This window comes from Dermacentor andersoni, chromosome 1 (genome assembly GCF_023375885.2).
Source record: "Dermacentor andersoni chromosome 1, qqDerAnde1_hic_scaffold, whole genome shotgun sequence".
In the NCBI taxonomy this organism is placed as follows: domain Eukaryota; kingdom Metazoa; phylum Arthropoda; class Arachnida; order Ixodida; family Ixodidae; genus Dermacentor; species Dermacentor andersoni.
The window spans coordinates 128,659,398-128,680,055 of NC_092814.1; the positions used below are offsets into that span (position 1 = coordinate 128,659,398).

The window sequence follows — 20,658 nt, forward strand, 5'->3', positions numbered from 1 at the left end:
AAGCATCTTTCAAGTGGTGATAATCTGACGAATATGTGTAACATTTCTATGCCTTTTCTCTCACATTGCTTTCTTTCAGTATATATGCATGACACATAGATTTAGGATATCTGTATGTTTGTGAATCTGTCTGATTCATTGTCATGGGTATGCAATTATTCTTCGAAGCAGTTTTGTTGCTTTGTTCTGAATTCAACTTTGTTTTCTTGTATGACTTTAGAAGAAAGTCCTGTGTGAAAAGTTAATTCTGCTCTTGATTTTTCTTTTTTTAATCCTTTAGAATGGAAAGCCAGAAGACTCCTGTTTTAAGGAAGATACCGTCCTGGTTGCGGTCCTTTAGAATTTCAAAAGATGCATCAGTGCCCGAGGAGAAGGAAGGCGGGACGGCTTCTTGCCAAACAAAGCAGTTTCTTCGTTCTTACCGCCGAAGTCTTAGTTCAAAAAAGAGCGGAGAGCAAGGGGAGAAAAGCAATTGTGAAAGCCAAGATGTTGCTAGAGCATCTCTGATGTCAATACGTAAAATTTGGGCTGAAGAGGCAAAGGTACAGGCATTTAGTAAAAGGAGCACATCTGAACAAAAATCAAAGAAGCCATGTGTTCTGAGGAGCAAACTTCTTGGAAGCCCAAGTAAAATTCCTATCTCTGAAAAAATGCAGGCACATCACAGAGGGCTTCAGTCCTCTTTGAACCACAGCTGCTGTTCTCCTAACAAAGAAAACTTTGCTCCACCATCTGCTGCAAAATGCAAACACTATGGAAACCAAAGTTCAGCAGGAAGTTCCGATGGTAATCTTGCCTCAGAAATTGTGTTGAGTGCCGCAAGGCATGCGAAAAATAGAAGAAGTATGGCAAGAGAGCAAGATGTTTGGAGAAAAGCAGTCAACAATATAGGCCTCCCTAGAACATCTACAGAATTGGGGCAGTTACCCAAAGTTTGCAATGAACAAGATTTGCTGATAATATCACCAGTCATGGGGCCACCGTGGAATGAAAAGCATGAAAGAGTTAGGGATTGGGTATCATGCAATCGTGATTGGAGCAGTGGCATTTCAGCACAGCATGCTTTGCCTTATGCGCAGCACAAGCGCCAACCAAGTCGCCTTGCTATGGAGGAAACAGTTCCAAAGTCTGTTGACTGTGCTCCTAAAGTTCCACCGAGAACTTACCTTGCAAAGCTGGTGCACGCCAAGGCGCATCTTGCAAAAACTACAGCCCCTTCAGCCACTTCCAAGATTCCAGCTGCCACAGAAAATCTTCATGGAGTTAAAAGTGCTATCTCTAAATATGGCCATTCTGTAAGCAATCAAGCAAGTCAAGACTTCTCTTTGCTTTCAAGAGCAGCACAAAAACAGCAAGTGCCTCCTGAGAGGCGCAGGAGATTGTGTGCTGAAGTCGGCACGCCCTCACAGGAACTTACCTCAAGACTTCAGCAGCAGCCAAAAAGAGCTGTTAGGCCGCAAGTTCAGCATAACCCAGTCTATAGCATTAAATGTACATCAAGGGCACAAAAGCTGAACAAAAACTGCAGCACTGGAGCAACTGATGTTATGGCTGACGATGAGGCTACAGTTCTGAACTGCAGCTGTGAAAGGTGCCTTATGAAGTTTAATGCAGCTGGCAAACATGCACCTGGGAGGATGGGTGACTTTCATACTAATTATTTACGTGTGGTGGGACATCAAGCACTTAAAAACTGTTTGTCAAAGAATGGTAAGAAACCTGCTGCTTTGAGTCATCATTGTGAATGCTGCCAATTCAAGAAGACACACGAGGAATTAAAGGTTGCTGATGACAAAGTACAATATTCAATGCACACCAAACCTTCGTGTGTGAAAAATTCGGACCAGGCAGCTAAATGCAGCACTGGCAACAAGCATGCATTTCAGTGCCAGGATGAGATAACTAAGGTCATTGAGGAAGCTGTAAAAGCAAGCATTGAGAAGTTGTTATCAGTGAATTCAAATCCACAGCCGAGTAAGGCACGATCAGTGGAGAGTCTCCATGAGCAGGCAGAATGCAAGAAGGCTGCTGCTTCACCTTTGAAGTACATTCTTCTCTCGTCATGCAGATCTGGCACTACAGGTTCTCTGTTAGACTCTACTGAAGAAGTTAAAGTGGACAGTGGCATTGCGTCTTATCACCAGTCATGTCTCACTGTGGGAACAGTGAAGAAAATGACAAATAATAATATTGACACTGTGAACAGCTGTTCACAGGTTGGCCTGGAGCGAACTGCATCACTCCCATCGTTAGTAGAAAGCAGCAGTCCTGCAAAACTAAGAGTATCAACTGCTTTCATAAAGCTTGTAAAGAGGGTGAGTTTAGGCCAAGGTAATGAAGGAACTTCATCACATCACAGCTCCTTTTTAGATGTGACAATGAACCAGGGAAGCGTGGCATCACAAGAATCATGCAGCCAGTACAGCAGTGGTGGTACTGAAGGTTGTTGGCAGACTGCAGAAAGTCACCATGCAGAGGATTCTCATAGCCAATCAGAAATAGCTTGTGACCTAATGGTTCAAGATGAAGCAAATGTGTCAAGCTCATGCACTGCTGAAAATGGCCAACTGAAACAAAATAAAGCATATAAATTCCAAATACAGCAATCAACAAGTCCAGCAAGACTTCAGCTTGACTCATCTAGCTTAAGTATAGGTAGTGTATCAAGCCGCAAGCCACCCGATGGCTGGGAGAGGACACCACCATATGATGCACCTGATGTAGTTGACATCAATGATGAGCTATCTGAGCTAAATCCTTGCATATCTGATGCACAAGGAGAATGCTTCTCAAGTGACAGTGATGGAAGTGATGACCAGCACATTCTTGAGGAGGTAATCAGGAAAGGCATGGGTATGACACCACCAATCAAATTGCCAACCAGATGTCCAAAACTGGTGAAAACTCCTAGAAAATTCAAGTCCGCTGAGATGTTTTGTGGTAAAGGTAAGTGCATTTTTGTGTATGAATGTGTGACAAAGTACAAGGTACAAGCTCAAACTCTACAATGCCCCTGAACTGTTCTTGAGTAAAATTGATGCACCTGCATCATGTATGACAGGCAAAAAAACTCTGGTGTGCAGTATTTAGTTAATTTTTTTAGTGTGAAAAAAATATTGACAGCTTTCAATAGCAGTAACAGAAGTAATACACATCAAGCATTTGTGACATGTCTTACTGGTAAAAATGAGATATTTACTTGCATACGAGTGTTAACAGGTTCTGCAAGAATGTGAAAGGTGGACAAACACATGAAAGAGAAAGTTTGAATGCATTTAAAAAATAGCATATAGTTACAAGGAGTACCACACAAGTTCCTTGCAGCCTGGTGAGAATTTATCGTACAGGTATGTTGTACCTGCCTCGTACAAGAGACTTCATGTGCACTATCTTTGTTATTAGGCTACACCCCTCTTTACCCCTTTTTTATGAATTCCTTGGAAAGTTTAGCATCATGTGAGAATGCAGCCAGTGCATTTTCCCACCCTCAGCAGGATTCAAACCATAGTGGCACCTCTCACAAACAGGGCATATGCAGAACTTGCTGGAATTTCCAAGTAACTAAATTTTTGGAGTACATAATCTTGTATAGGGCGAGTTAATTGAAAAATGCTTTCAAGTGCAGCATGAATATTAAGGGGCCCCTCACCAGGTTTAGGCATTGCAAACAGACAAGTCCATTGTGTAGATCACACGGTGACAATCGTGTCTGCAAAGTATTACACTGATGTATGCTGTAAACACAGCTGAAAATTCAGATGAAAATGTGTGTGCCCTTTTTCTAGGAGCAACCACTCTCCCTGCCTGCAGTGCATGAATAGCCAGCAGCAATAAAGAAACTAGTAATCCTGTGAAATGCGGAGCTCACAAAAGCGCCACAAGAAATGCGCTGTGCAAGAAGTGATGAACAGAAGGGGAAAAAAAGAAGTGATGATTGTGACTTAAGCATGTGGGCTCTCGGCTTTCATATGGGAGAAGGAAGAGGAAGAATGTCACTTGCACATACTGGCAGAGACAGTGGGAGAGAATCTCTGCTGCAGGGAGTGCAGTTTGCTTTCTCGCACCTTCCACTCGCACCATTCTTCCAGTATTTCATTTGCTTTGATCTCCACTATTGCTGGGCATTTTTTTTTTCTTGTGGTAGATCACTTCATTGACATTGCTTTACAACTTCCAGGGTGTTACCAAACTTCCTAAGGGGGCCTTGTGAGAGGCCTGTCAAGAGCACTTTTGTGGCACTACGTTTATGTAACATTCTTCTAATTACACTTGTAAAGACTATGTTATCTTCCAAGGTATGTTATTTTTCTCTTTATTTCACTTTCCAGCAAAATTGAAGCTGGCTGCTTATGTAAACAGTGGACATGTCACTGTACATGGTAAGAACTTGTGCATGAGCACCAAAAGTTATTATAGCTTTGCTTCTGTTGGATGTTTTGCAATGGTACCATGTGACATGTCTGTTTTTCTATTTCAGTCATCAGGGCGGCTAAGTTGTTGACTTCCCGAGGAGGATCTGCAAATGCTTACATTAAGGTAGTAGAACAAACCTCTGACTCTAGCACTGATACCTCTAACACCACTATTAATTACTGTAGAATCCTGTTTCAGTGACTCATCAGATTTAAACTGCACTCCTAGTTAATGTCAGTTCTAGTTGAGTGCCTGTGATTTCCTTTGAAAAAATTCAAATATGAACAGCCAAACCTAACAAGTCCTTTTAGTGACCTCAGTAGTATTAGTGTTTCAGAAATGCACCATTTCAATAGGACCACATTTGTCTGCACCCAAGTCTACTGGTAGTGTTTACAGATATACAATGGTGCATGTGTTTTTCTCCGTGCATCTGTCGTTAATAGCTAAATTTGTTGATTTCACAATTTTGTATCAGCTGAATATGTTGGCACAGGTTAATACACAATTGATGCTGGTAATTCTATGGACAGACCTTGACAAATTTTTGTGTATAAAGACTTATAACTTAGTTCTAAAGCAATGTTGTTGGTTGAAGTAAGCTTTTCGACTCTGCTTGTCAACAAGCTCCTCCTATAGTAAACGCTTGGCCGTTGCTGATTTGTTGTAATTTCGTTTTATTGTGATAAAGAACATAAGCTGGAGGTTATTGTTTTCTGTATGAGGCAGCTAGGTAGCATACCTATTATGTCGCAAAAGTTGATAATGTTTTGATGTTGAAAGCAGTCTCTTAATTTTTATCATGTAATAGCTTAATCGACAATGTTCTTTAACTTCTAGGTCTCCCTCCAACCAGACCACCTAAAAAGAGCTCACTGGAGAACAGCTGTTGTGAAATCAAGTAGAAATCCAGAATTTGACCACAAGTTTTCATTGTGAGTGTGAGATTCTTAAATTGTCAAATGAACTTAGGTCTTATTCATATACTGTAACACAAAAATGATTGACATTCTGGTGGATTCTTCTTTTACTAGTTATAAAAATACTGCCACGTCCATTTGTGTTCATTACTGATTCTTCAAATGCTGTTTTTATCGATCATTTGGCAAATGGATGACTAGCTGTATAGTAGTATATATTGACATGTGTACTTCTTCCTTTTTCTGGGGACTGTATTTCACCTGCTAACTTAAAGTTATCGCTTAGCACAAGACATGCCTGGATGATTTGGAACTTACTTGAATGTTATTTTTGATTCTATGTGTTATGTGTGTTCTTGCCAAACTTTCTGTAATCGCATTGTGTGTGGAACACGAATTGTGTAGTACTTTCCGGAAGCAGCATGGGTACCAGCGATTATGCTCGAACGTCCGACGAGTCATGTATAAAAGCCGTCGTACTTGACCCGCAGATATCATTATCACCGATCGCAGACTGTGCTGGCTGCTATCGTTGTGCTTCAAGTGTCAATTGCTTTTATGGGCACAGGTACACCCAATTAAAGTTGAGTTTTGTGACTCACAGTTTCGCTATTGTGTTCTTCACCATCGCTACAACGTGACCATATTGTTGCAATGCAGAACAGGACGTGCAGACAAGGGACTATGACGAAGAAGTGTTGTTGCTGGGCGCTTTGGCCGCCATGTTCTAGTGTCAGCTGGTGCCTTCAGCATTCGCCTTGCATAAACAACATTTGTGCTTGTCTCCGCCTTGCAACATTTTGGTGGACTTGTGGAGTACCAACACTGAGCTCTGCAGCGGTCGCCGCATGAGCCCTGACCTGGTGATCAACAGCCAAAGCGCCAAAATTCCACAGACTCTACCTCCTGTCATGTTGTCCCAGCCGTGAGACCCAGGGACCTTCAATGGAATCGATGGTATAGATGTTGAAGAATGGATTTCCTGGTATGAACGTGTAAGCAAAAATAATTGGTGGGACCCAACGCTAATGCTAGCGAATGGGATATTCTACCTTCAAGACACAGTGCTAGCATGGTACGAGACCCATGAACACGACATAATGAGTTGGGACATCTGCAAGCAGGCGCTTCTAGACCTCTTCAGAAAGCCCTTTGGCCATCACCTGGCAGCAAAGAAGAAGCTATCGACCCGTGCTCAAACGTCAGCAGAATCTTATGTGGCATATATTCAAGTTGTCCTCACACTGTCGTAAAGTTGGCAAAGACATGAACGAGACCGACAAGATTGGCCACATCCTGAAGGGCATAGCAGGTGACGCATTTAACCTGCTTGTCTGCAAGAACTATGACTCGGTGGATGCGATCATCAAAGAGTGCCACAATTTCGAACTGACAAAGAGTTGCCACATTATGCAGCAGTTCAACAGGCTACCAAATACAGCTTCGATGCCTTCGTGTGAGGAACAGCCACGTGGACCTCCTCTGTCTGGACAAGAAAATTTGACGCGGTTAATTCGTCGTGAGCTCAAAGCCATGTCTCTTGTCAGCATTACCCAGACAACTCATGTTCTGTCTCGTTTATACAGGCTGTTGTCAGACAAGAGATAGCAAATTTAGGCTTCCTGTCTCTCTGCCCCACTTCTGATGCCGCTGTCAGTCAGGACCGGTTCCGCCCAAACGCTGCTTCTTAATTTTCAGCGGTTCCAACTCGCCGTCGTAACCCAGCCAACTGGAATACACCGGACGATAGGCGCAATTTGTTTCAATTGCGCGTGTGTTGGCCATATCGCTCATCATTGCCGCCGTCATTGGTCATCGCCTCCAAGGTGGAGCTTCCCGTCCGACTGTCCAGATCAAGGTGCTCCCCGTTTCTCTGTGCGTCCTTCATCTACGAATAACGAGAATGTACCTCCGACCTTTCCGAACCAGTCGGTCACCATCGCCCCTAGGTCGTCGGTCTCGTTCGCCGCAGGCCCGCTGTTCTTCCCCCGCATTCGTGCCACAGGAAAACTAGTCAGTGCAGCTCCCGGAGGTGACGCTGCATCAATGACCCGGCCTGCAAATCCTCTGATCACATTGCCTACCCTTGGAAGTACATTAGACATTGAGGTGGATGGAGCCCCAGTCAAGTCCCTCGTCAACACCGGTGCGCCGATGTCTGTGATGAATGCAGCCCTTCGCAAAAGACTCGGAAAGGTTCTCACGCCTGCCTTACTGTGCATAGTACGCGTTGCCGATGGCAGTATGCCACCGGTTGTTGGCATGTGTACAGCAGTATTAACGATTGCTGGCCATCAAATACCATCTTATTTATTGTGCTAGAGCGCTGTAGGCATGACCCAATTTGGGGGCTGGACTTTCTTTCAACCCATTGTGCTCTAATAGACTGCACTACACGTGTCGTGCAGTTGGACCTTCCTTCTGACCGCTACTTTGTTTCTGATGCAGATCATCCGTCCCTGTGTTCTGCCAAATTCACCCGGCTGCTGCCTCAAGCCGCTACTACTGTACCTTTTAAAGCTCAACCACATCTTCCTGATGGCAACTACATCGTCTCTCTGCTTGACGATGGTATTCTACAGCATGGCATTGCGCTCCCAAGTACCATTGTCACCATTGTCGATAATTCTACTTGGCTTCCCTTTCTCAACTTTAGGTCTGTTGCACATGTTCTTCCCGGTAACATGACAGTGGCCCGTCTGACACCTGTGCACGAGTACGAGATACCTCCACTCGCGCTCATTATTTCTGCCTCTGTCCGCCCTATCAATGCGTGTTCTCGTTCGGCTTCGTCACCTTACCATGGCATCGATAAAATGATCGCTACCGACCTCTCTCCAGCTCAGACTGAAGACCTTGGGCGCATTCTGTTTAGTTACCGCGATATTTTTTATTTCGATGACCGCCCGCTTGGCCAGGTAGCCGTAGTCACTCATTGTATTCATATCAGCGACACAAGTCCCGTCCATCGCCGCCCCTACCGTGCGTCTGCTGCATAGTACAGCATCATTCAAAGCGAAGTTGCGAAGATGCTGAAGAAGGTCATCGAGCCTTCTGCTAGCGCAATGGGCCTCACCAGTTGTCCTGGTCAAGAAAAAAAGACACCTGGAGATTTTGTGTTGATTATTGCCATCTGAACAAGATCACCGGGAAGGACGTGTATCCATTGCCTTGTATCGATGATGCACTTGACTTTCTACATGAGGCAAAATATTTTGCATCGATTGACCTCAAACTCCGGCTATTGACAGATCGCTGTTGATGAGAAGAATCGCGAGAAGACAGCCTTTATTACACCTGATGGACTTTTTCAATTCAGAGTCATGCCTTTCGGGCTTTGCAATGCCCCAGCGATGTTCGAGAGAATGATGGACACCCTTCTACAAGGCTTGAAGTGGACCATCTGTCTGTGTTAGCTCGACAACGTAATCATTTTTGCTCCAACTATTGAAACCCACAGTGACTATCTCGCAACTGTCCTTGCTTTGTTTCGCATTGCGAAACTTCAGCTCAACTCGTCGAAGTGTCACTTTGGTCGTCGTGAAATAATCATTCTCGGGCACCTTGTAAACGCCAATGGAATTCAACCTGACCTGGCCAAAGTTAGAGCCATGCGAGACTTTCGTGTGCTGTGTTCAGTTAAGGACCTTTGCAGCTTCATAGGCTTAAGCTCGTACTTTCGCCGCTTTGTTCGATATTTTGCCGACATTGCACACCCTCTCACTGAGCTTTTAAAGAACGACGTTACTTTCGCGTGGGGACAGCGGCAGGCCGAAGCCTTCACAGCACTCGTCAGACTCTTGATGAGCTCCCCAATTTTAGCCCATTTTGACCCTTGAGCACCCACTTAAATCTGTACAGATGCTAGTGGTCACGGCGTTGGCGCTGTTCTTGCCCACATTCAGCGTGGTCAAGAGTGCGTTATCGCTTACGCAAGCAGTCTTCTGTCCATGGCCGAGCGCAACTATTCCATCACGGAGTGAGAGTGCCTAGCGCTGGTTTGCCCATACCTATTTGGTCACCATTTCCACGTAATTACCGACTACCATGCATTCTGTTGGGTCTCCTTGTTGAAGGACCCTACGGGTGTCTTGGGCATTGTGCATTGCACTTGCAAGAGTACATTTTCTCTATAATGTACAAATCCAGCCGTTTACACCTCGATGTAGACTGCTTGTCCACCCACCCTGTTGACCCACCGGAAGCCACAGACCTCGAATCTGACACCAGCATCCATCTCAGGTTTCCTTAACACCCGCCGTGGTTGCTCAGTGGCTATGGTGTTGGGCTGCTGAGCACGAGGTCGCGGGATTGAATCCCGGCCATGGCGGCCGCATTTCGATGGGGGCCAAATGTGAAAACACCCGTGTACTTACATTTAGGTGCACGTTAAAGAACCCCAGGTGGTCGAAATTTCCGGAGTCCTCCACTACAGCGTGCCTCATAATCAGAAAGTGGTTTTGGCACCTATAATTTTTTAGGTTTCCTTAACATTGGAAATGGACAGTGCCGTGATCCCTTTCTGCGAACCATCATAGATCAGTTAAGCTTGCCAACTCCTGATTCTTCCCTTCGTCTCTTCTGTATTTCTGACGGAGCCCTGTACAAACACAACTTGCGCCCTGATGGTGCTGACCTACTGCTGGCCATACTGGGGCACCTTCAATGCATCGTGCTTTAACAACCCTACTACGTGCCCACCGCTGGGCATCTCAGTGCTACTTGTACCTTTGACCAAGTCCGCCGCCGTTTGTTCTGGCCTGACCTCTACCGCTCTGACCTCTACTGCTTGCGACCTGTGCCAACGCCAGAATCCCAATCCCATGGCTCCAGCTGGGCTTTTACAACCCATCGATATTTCTACTCAGCCTTTCTTTTGCATGGGACTCGACCTACTTGGCCCTTTCCCTTTCTCAACTAAGGGCAACAAATGGGTTGTGGTTGCAACCGAGTACACCACGCGCTTCGCCATTACGGGAGCTCTGCATACAAGTTGTGCCACTGACGTTGTGGAGTTCCTCCTACACAACATCATCCTGTACTACGGTGCTCCACGCCAGCTCCTCGCAGATCACGGACGTTACTTCTTGTCAAAGGTAATGATGATATCCTCCGCCTATGCTCTACTGAACATCAAATAGCCACTGCTTACCATCCACAGACTAACGGTCTTGCAGAACGACTGAACAGAATGCTTACCAACATGCTAGCTATGTAGGTTTCTCCAGACCACCAGGACAGTGTCGCTCCACCATATGTCACCTTCACATACAATTCGTCCCGCCATGACACTGCAGGTTACTCACCGTTTTATCTACTGTTTGGTCATGATCCCGTTTTGCCTGTGGACACCGTACTTCCACAAGTCGCACAGTCACACACCGCTTATGCTCGCCATGTGATTTCTATGGCAGCACAAGCCCGTCAGATTGCCCGTGCTCGCCTCACCGATTCCCAGGCTGCCCGGAAATCCTGTTACGACACGCACCATAGGGATGTGCAGTACTTACCTGGCTCTCTCGTGCTCCTGTGGTCACCATCTCGTCATGTGGGCCTATCAGAAAAACTTCTGTCGCGATATTCAGGCCCCTACGGAATCCCGAGACAGATTTCGGATATGACGTACGAGATTGCTCCCAAAGAGCCGGGCCCGTCGTCCGTAAAGCCAAGAACTGATGATGTTCATGTCTCCCGTTTAATGCCCTACGTGCATGCCTTTGCCGGGCCATAATCGCTTGCGTTGGTGGTGTAGTGTCGCGATGCAAAACAGGATGTGCAGACAAGAGACGATGACGAAGAAGTGTTGTTGCTGGGGCGCTTCTGCTGCCATGTTGTAGTGTCAGCTGGTGCCTTCAGCATTCGCCTTGGATAAACAACATTTGTGCTTGTCTCCGCATTGCAACAATATGTTAGCTTGCCTTGAAATGCAAGTGATCTTGTTATATTAATTTCTTAATGTTATGTAATTCATATTAACCATTGTTGAGGTGAGACCATGTTTAATTTGGCAGCGGTAAAAACAAAACACAATTAAAGAAGTTGCAGTGTACACTCAGCGTCTAATGGTTGTATATAATGTGACCACGCACAGCAAGAAGTTAAAAGCCTCTTGTTGTAGCGTTTGAGATGGCTGGAAACATTAGCTGTAGTGTAAATGTAGTAACTATGTAATATATGCTCGATTTTATTGTGGTATTTATTTATTTATTTATTTATTTATTTATTTATTTTGTAACATGCAGGTCAGGTGGACTGCCATCGCTTTTCATTAATCATGCGCAAGACTAGAGCCCGAGCTGTTGGTGATGGCTGTTTGTGCTGCTAACCGTCTCTTGGGTGCTCAATGCTAGGAGTAAAATCCCCATTACACCAAACACTAAGAACATGAGTGGCGCTGGTTGTGCAAAGAAAAGCACAAGCACTTACCGAAAGGGTTGAGGACAAACAAATGTGTGTGCATGGGGTGTGCTAGCTAAAGTTTTAGCTTAAGAGGAAGCTTTAGCTCGGGCCCAACTCCGACGCGGCCTATTCAAATACATGTAAAACGCAAAAACATTTTTATGAGATAACCCCTGGACCGATTTTGATGAAATTTGTTGCATTTGAAAGAGGAAGTTAAATTCTAGTGACTGTTGGAAGCGGAATTTCGATTTAGGGCTTGAATTTTCTTAAATCGATTTCCAAAATTTGACCGTTTGAAAAAAATGGAAGCACGAAGTTTACAAATTCATAGCTCTGCATCAAGAACTGATATCGCGGTTCTGTAAACGGCATCCATTAGATCATTCAAAGCGGACAAATTCAATATGTCATTTTACATCTTACGTGAATTTGTTACGTTGGTTACAACGGTTTTGCAAAAGTTGTATTTCTCTATGATTAAATTATTTTTATATTCATGTGTAACATATCAATTTTGTCCGCTTTAGATGTACTATTAGATGCAATCCACAGAATTGTATTATCATTTTTAGTGGTTGAGTTACAGAGTTGTAAACTTGATAGTTTCGTTTTTTGAAAATTTTCGTTTTTTGACAATTTTTAATAAAAATTTCACGACCTAACTCAAAAATTCGAAACCAACAGTCACTAGATTTTAAGTTTGTCTTTCAAATGCAACAAACCTAGTCAAATTTGGTGCAGTGGTTGCCGAGAAAAACGAATTCTCCTTTTACATGTTTTTAGATAGGAGCACTCGAGCTAAAGCTTCCTCTTAAGTCAATGGTGGAGCTACTGGAGGTGGTGGAGGCACAATGGCATTGGCAAGTGACAGTGGTTCGGGCACCGATGCATGGGCTGATGAACGTACTTCAGGCATCTGCTGCTTGATGGCATGCTGAATCACAAGAGTCAGGTAGCCAAATGTTTTAGTTATGCAAGGGAGAAGAGATTACTGGCAAGCCACCTCTTCATGCACAAACTGCTTTATCTGTCCAGCAAGGTTAACGAGTCATTGCTGAGAGTCGGGCTGGCTTGGCTGTTGAATGTCGAACCAAAACCCATTGCTTGCGAAGCTTGTTGCAGCTTTGGCACAAGTAATAAACACCAGAGACAGTTGTTAGTATTGGTAATAAGCAAGTTATCATGTCATCAATTCCCTTTAATATATGTGCTTGATTTTTTCCATTTTGGGCACCAATGGGTCCATTCACTTGCATAAATCAGACACCATCAATATAGCTTGTGAAATTCTCACTGGCCTACTGTGTTCGAAACACCCACCATGATTGCTTAGTGGCTATAGCGTTGTGCTGCTAAGCACAAGGTTGCGAGATGAAATCTCGGCCGTGGCGGCTGCCTTTTGATTGGGGTTTTGGGTGCATGTTAAAGAAACCCAGGTGATTTAAATTAATCCAGAGTCCTCCGCTATGACGTACCTCATAATCAGATCATGCTTTTGACATATAAAACCCCAGAATTTTTTTAAATTTTTGACTTCAATGACATTGTTCAGCTTGAAGGTTCCGGACAGCAGGGTTGTCGAAAACCTTAGTGAAAAAGTGGTCTTGAAGACGGACCAGGTTCTGATATGCTTGTGGCTGCAGTACCATAGGTTGGCTACAACAATCGGGTTGAATATGACTAAGTCTCGTGCTCTTGTCTTATTGTGCCAGCTCACCCAGTTGTATGAAAACAGGTAGTCTTTGATGTCCTAATCAATGGTGCTACAGAAGAAAACCAGATCTTGTTGGTGTGTCGCACCAGAGCAGGTGACAACCAGTGACACTGCAGGTGATTGAATGCTGGTGTCATTCTTGACATCTTGGAGTCTACGCAGCACTTTCACCAATTATAATTGGTGTTTTATTCTATTTAGACAATCAGTCAGTACAAACAATACAGATTCAAGCCTTGTGCTCTGGTGACAGGCAATGGCTACCTGCTTGACGTGCATGTTCAGTTGCTTTACTACCATTCATTTATTTATACAGGTAACCTGTAGTGTCTAATGAAAGGCATTATTGTAAGGGGATGCGATAGAATTCTGCATGCATACACAGATGGAATAATGGGCAAAACTCACAATAAACACGCAACGAAACTAGTATTAAGATAAAAATTGAGTGGAGCGCTCCTTCTTGCAACGGTTTTTAGGGCTCTTGGCTAGCTTTTCTTACTCGGCTATTGTCCGCAGGAAGAAGCCTCAAAAAGCACCTTTGTGGCATTGAATTTCCCTAATCTCAAATGCATGGTAACGGCACCCATCAAGAAAAGAGAGCTAACAAACAGAATGTTAAAGTGGTTTAGTGTTATTGAGTATGTCACTACCTTTAGAAATGCTTTTTTCTCAAAAGAATAGCACTTCCCCCCATACATTAAACATGCATTGCAGAAATTGATTTTGCCTTGCTTTGTTCAAATGTTAGAAGCAATTTTTGAAATTCCAGCAACTACATTTGTATGGTGCCTGAGAAACTTTTTTCGTGTGTGTTTGTTCTTCTCGAATTGTAGTTTTCCGCAATTTCTTGTAAACTGAACACTGATAACTTCATTGTGAATCAACATTTTTCAATGAAGCTTCCTATTCTTCATTACACATTAGGCTGTGCAATAAAGAACTAGAATAATAGAAAACAATTGATGACTTTTAACATTATCACGCTTATTAAGCCATTACCGTGAAAAGTGGCTAATCCTTCTGTTCATTCTTTTTTTACATAAGTTGATAAAGCAGTCGCAAGCGCCAAACATCGTAGTCTATTGCACAGCTTGCTTATTTGACTACATTAGTACCAAATCGTTTCCCATTTTTGCACTCCAGTTGCAAGTCATGACTGTTGCCATGACAGTATGTCTTTTTTATCAATAAAAATAAACTTTTTCATTGCTTAGCACACATGAAGGGCCTTTGAAACTACCCTTTAGAATACAGACATCTTTTATGTTTAGTTTCCTTTGCTAAAGAGTGGCTAGCCTTAACTACCTTTGATAGGTGTGTAAAAATTGCAATTTGCTAAAAAGTGTGGCATAGCTTTGCATACAGTTAACATACAGTGGAAAAGCATACTTAAAATGGGTTCTAACATTTGCAAATTACAAAACTTTCTTTAAATTTGTTGGTGCATTGCGGAAATTGTGTGATTAAATTTAGCATTTGATACGCATTGGATGCTACGTAATTGATGTGCTCACACCATGCTAGATACTGGGAAAAATAAATGCTCAGATATTTGCTATCTGTTACTTCCATAAGAGAAACATTTTCTATGAAAATATGGATAAGCTAGCACTTATCAGGATTTAGACACATTTTTTATTTGCATTGTGCACCAGCACTGTGTATACTTTTCAAGTCATGTTGCAGTGAAGAAACATTTGGTACATCTTTGACATTCCTGTAAATGAGTGATTCGCGCACATTTGCACAGTTCTATGAAAGTCTTGAATATTGCAGTTGATGTAAATCAAGAACAACAGGGGCCCTAACACTTACCTCTGAGGAACACCAGGTGATACATTAATGTCATAAGACCATGTATGTCTTTCATTTGGGATAGGGACCCCCTGTGAGCTAAAGTGTGCTTATGCACATGCTGCAGTATGAATCATTACCACAGTCAATTTATAATATAAGGATATAACATTCTGTCATAAATGAATGTACACAAAGCTACTGCATGAAATAAGTGCTCAATCGCAAGGTGTAGGTTTAATTTATGCAAAATAAAACTTCAAGAAACCTATGTTTATTCATATGCCATGACATCGCTGCCTGGGGACAATTTGCCATGTGCAGTTGGTGTTCTTAGATGAACAAGTTACATTCAGATGCTATGAATACATGAATACCGACATGAATATTGCCACATGAATACTGACATGTGTACTTATTTATCCTTTTCCTGGAGACTGCATTTTACCCGCTAACAACTTGCAGTTAACGCTCAGCACAAGACGCGCCTGCATGATTTGGAACTTACTTGAAAGTTATCGTGAAACTCATCGAACCTTGTGTAATCAGATTGTATGTGCCACGTGAATAGTGTTGTACTTTCTGGAAGGTATGCGAGCACCCGCGATCACGCTGGAACCTTCGACAAGTTATGTATAAAAGCTGTTGCGCTTGATCCGCAGATCAGATTTTTGACGATCGCCAACTGTGCTCGCCGCTATCGTACTTTTAGTGTCACTTGCTTTCAGGGGCACAAGTTCACTCAATAACGAGTTAGTCTTTTGATACACAGTTTTTGCTACTGTGTTCTTCCCCATCACTGCAGCATGACAGTATGCTTTCATTGCTTAATTGGTGCAGTTGAATTGAAGTAATATTTATGTCATGGAAGGCTGTCTAAATGAACTGCCATGATCTGCCTGATTCTCTGTGATGAGAGAAATAACTTAGAGTGTTCTTATGGGCTAAATGTGTAACATTTAAATGACGCATAAGCATAAATGTCAAGATGGCATGAGGGAAAGAAACAACATGCAGCACTCTCCTTTTGTACTTTTAAGTGAATATAGTGTGTGATTAAGATTTACTTAGTTTGGTTTATCTTGAAGAATATGTTAGGAATGCTTGAATCCAGCAGTGAAGCAGAAGGAATTGTAGCTGCTTGTTTATGTACACCCTTCGTCAATATGAAAAGGAACACCTCAACTGTGTTTGAACTGTTATTCCTGCAAACTTGCAAATCGGAACCTCACTCACTGCTATTTATTATATTGTACATCTTGTTAGAAGAACCCTGCTCGGAACTTTTTTCATTACGAGCAAACACAAGGAACATTACTGGCTTTGAACAGAAATCTGGTGTTCCTGTTCATATTGGATGATCACAGTGTATGATCTTATTTTGTATGCACATGACGTGTTTCTACACATTGTTCTACCTAGTTTCCTGTGGCTATAGAATTGTAAAGATATAGTGAAAATAATGCATAACTTATTTATGGTGCAAAAATATGTTAAGAGCACAAACAATTGACATACATATCTGCTACAACGGCTGTCTCTTTACTTGCAATTCTTTCCTCAATATATGAGCTTGTGTCAAGAGATGAATTGTTCAGAAAAATAAAGAAGAAAGAAATCACCCATGACAGCCTAACGAAACCTAATGACAACTTTCGGTGGTTTGTTGCATAGCTTATAGCTTAAAGTGGGGTCTCAACTCATTTACGAATGAATATTTTGTGCATCACTTTTATTCCAGAGAGCTTATGGCAGAAGATGCTGGAAAACGTCTTTTGGTGACAGTATGGCATCGAGATTTTGAAAACAAGTAAGCTTGTTTCCAATGCCTCTGTTTACTGCATTTTAATGGTCTGGTTTTTTTTATTTTTTTATTTCAGACGCAGTGAGCTTCTAGGCAGTATGTCTTTTGGAATGGAAAAAGTCTTGAACTCCGACCAGGTGAGGGAGGCTTGAAATAACTATTACCAAATGGACCTCACACTAAACATCTGTTATACAATGTGTCCCAGTTATAACTTTAGCCAAAAGCTTAAAATTATGCTGGTACACTGTAGGAGGAGGCAACTAAAAGCATGCTGTTGGCCACTTTAAAAAGCAAATAATGCAATTTTTATTCTAATTGCATAATTAGTCCAGACCAATTAGCTTCTTCAATATTAAATTACAAAATATTGTGGCAGAACTCATCTAGTGATGACTGTTGATAGTAATGTGAATAGCAATTTTGAGACTTTAATTGATTTGGCTATAAGCCACATACTCCGATATTGTTCCACTCTGCTATGGCACTCACTTGCCGAGGTTACCCATGAGCATGGAGGCATGACGACTGTATGACGCAGTGACAACAGAATGAGGAAGAAGGAATGGTGTTGATGGAATGACAAAGGTGACCTACAATGGCAATGTGATGAGTGACATGAGGACAATGAGAATGATGACGATCGCACGACCAAGACAACGTAATAATGACGGTATGACAACGAATGCATGAAGACGTCTGTGTGACGACCAAGGTGGGGACGATGATGCATTGATGACACTGGTGTGATAATGATGGCATAATCATTGTCATGAGCCAATAAAGGAAGAAAAAAAGAAGAAAAAGCAGAAGATAAGAAGAAAACAAGAAGACACGAGGGGTCGGTGGCAGAAATAAAGAAAAAGGAAGATAGAAAGTAAGAGCGTACAAATAAAAAGAATACTATATGAAAGCAGAAGCGCAAAAGTGCACGCGAAGCTACATGGCCAATGGGAGAAGGGACACATCGCCGAAGAGAGCGGCCCAGCTATGCTCTGGGACGAAGGCGGGAGAAGGGGCTGGAGGCCGAACAGGATGGGTGGATCGCGGAGACGGCGGCAACCCAGTGGAAGCAGTTCTTCAGCTGCTGCGGCCACGACCCGCGAGCTGAGTGGACCTCCCACTGGAAGCCGCAGCTACAGGCTGATGGCGCCGCTTCCCGGATTCCCTGCGGCTACGATCCGCAGCTTGTGGAGTGTTGACCGGGCGATCCAGATGCCTAGGTCACTCCACCCTCCTAGGTCACTCCACCCTCCTGACCCCCTGACCAGGCCAACTGTGGACCGAACGTCGGACACGGCGACATCTAGTCTATGACACATCAGCGGGCCCAACGACGTGTCGTCGGAAGCAGCGACGACGAGGCGACGTGGCCACGTCGATAGACTTTATGTAAATATTTTCAACTTCATAATACGTTGTGTGCAAGTACTTAAGACAATATTTTCAATTAACTAGCTTTGTATATAGTTTGTCGTATGTTAGGGTTTCGCCATTTGGTTGGCAACGCGTGCTTTCTGGATATATCTATTTTTCTTATGCTCATGCCCCATAAAGGCTTTTCCTAACTCAAACGTTCCTTGCATCGTGTTTACCACCCTGAGACCTTGACAAAATCCTGGCAGGCTCGCCAATATTTTGTAGTAATTACGTTGCATACAAAAATAGTGACCTGCTTGATAGTTGCCAACAACTCGCTTTTAGTCGTGTCCTCCTATAGTGCACCAATATATTCTTATACCTTGGCCGAAGTTAGATGGGACGCTTTGCATAGTTCAGTGACTTAAGTAAATAATTATATTGAAAGAGAAAATTGTCATCCACCTGACAGTAGCACAAAACTACAAAGAAAACACAATATGGGTTTCTCACTATGTTTTGTGCTTTGTACCTTCATACTTTGTAGCTTTGTGCTACTTACGGGTGGATGACCGTTTTCTTTCCATGAACCTTCCTTCACCTTGCAGGATTCCGCAGAATTGATTCAGTGCGTCTGTGCTTCGAGTTGTCGATTAATTCTGTTTCATTCTTGTGTCTACTGGCCTCCTGGTTAGCACAGATGGCAGAGGGACTGCCTCGAAAAAGCATTCGTCCTGGTTTCGATGCCTGAACCAGGACGAATTTTGCTTCACCTGCAAACCTTTCTTTCCAAAAAACCCATACTGTATTTTCATTCTAGCTTTGTGCTACCCTCAGATGGATGACAATTTTCCCTCTTATGGCTCTTCCTCGATCTCGTGGATTTCTACAGAACTGATTTGTCATAAATAATTATTGTCTGCAGATGTACATTCATGATGTTTAGTATTTCTTGTTCCTCTAAGAGGCAGATTGAGGGTTGAAAAGGAACAAGCAAAGACGCAGATAGAAGAGAGAAGCAGAGAAATTCCTTTGTTATTTTCTTATGTTCTGCATACATTATTTTTGAGTCACTTCCTCCTGACAATTTTACCAATTTTAGTATAAACGGCAATTCCTTATACCACCGAAACCTTGGCCAATCCCCTGCAGTGGGTATGCGCCATCATAGAAGGAAAACCAAGCCAAACCAAACGTTGCCTTTATGGCTTTATAGCTTGTGACAGTCGTGGTGTAAATATAATTCCTTTTTGTTCCTGCTTCTACTTCCTGTACATCTTCTGATGCCGAAAACAGATAGAAGAGTGCCAGCGCCAGGACAACCTGCTGGAGCAGTTATGGCGGGATGTTCATAGAACGCTGGCGTAGCCAGATTACAAGCCGGAGCAGGAAGCTTTAGACAGAGACAGAAAGCTAAGCACTTGACCGAGGCTGAAGAAGAGTTTCGCCTGGTGCCTACTATAAGACAGCATAGATCCCAGCGCTACAGCGAAAGGATGGCATTTTAATAAATTATAGTCCCTCTTGCAAACTTCAGGACTCAACGGAAGGTGAGTGAAGCCATAAGGAATTACAGCATGAATAAGCCCAAAGAAAAGAGGATGGTGCGTCCGCAACAGAATAGCCGTATTATTCATGAAGCTAAAGTAGTCTTGGACACAGTCGAACTAGGAATGGTCGCTGCTTTTACTGAAAGTTTGAAGCGAACAACCCTAACTTACTAAAGATCAACTTGGAATACAAGTAGTACAGTACTGATGAAGAGTTTTCCATGGAGTTTGCAACTGTCATGAAGAACTAAGATGGGACAAAAGAAGCCAGGTCATCTTAAAGGGACACTAAAGGCAAATACTAAGTCAGTGTGGACTGTTTAAATACCATTGCACAAACCTCGCAACACTTGTTTCGTGCCAAGAATAGATTAAGGTTACGAGAAAATTGTATCTGAAGGGTCTGAATACTTTTTTCGAAATTCAAATCTCCCGCCACCTAACCGGGGGAGTGGCAACGTTGCATACACCATCACCGCCCTTTGCTGCTGTCAGTGAGTAAAATGGTGCCTGACAGACAGCGGCACCGAGCCAAGTCAGAGCGGCGGATTCGTGGCTGCTGCTTCTTTTTGGTCAAGTGCCGTAGACCGTTAGGGCATCCTGCGACATCACATGGAAGTTGAATTCTCTGCTACTTGCAGTTTGTGCGAGTTTTGCGAGGCAGCAAAACCAGCGCAGCACTACGCGAATAGGAAAGTA

General features: G+C 43.2%; 1 protein-coding gene across 1 annotated transcript in view; it reads left to right on the forward strand.

Annotated features, from left to right (window-relative positions):
• Positions 1-20,658, forward strand: part of LOC126544139 (uncharacterized) — a 35,891-nt gene that overhangs the window by 7,232 nt on the left and 8,001 nt on the right. Inside the window, exons 2-7 of the mRNA XM_050191369.2 lie at positions 281-2,946; positions 4,329-4,379; positions 4,478-4,536; positions 5,254-5,348; positions 16,988-17,056; positions 17,127-17,187. Coding sequence (XP_050047326.1) covers positions 282-2,946; positions 4,329-4,379; positions 4,478-4,536; positions 5,254-5,348; positions 16,988-17,056; positions 17,127-17,187 — 3,000 coding nt within the window. The 5' untranslated portion in view covers position 281. The remainder of the gene's footprint in view (positions 1-280; positions 2,947-4,328; positions 4,380-4,477; positions 4,537-5,253; positions 5,349-16,987; positions 17,057-17,126; positions 17,188-20,658) is intronic.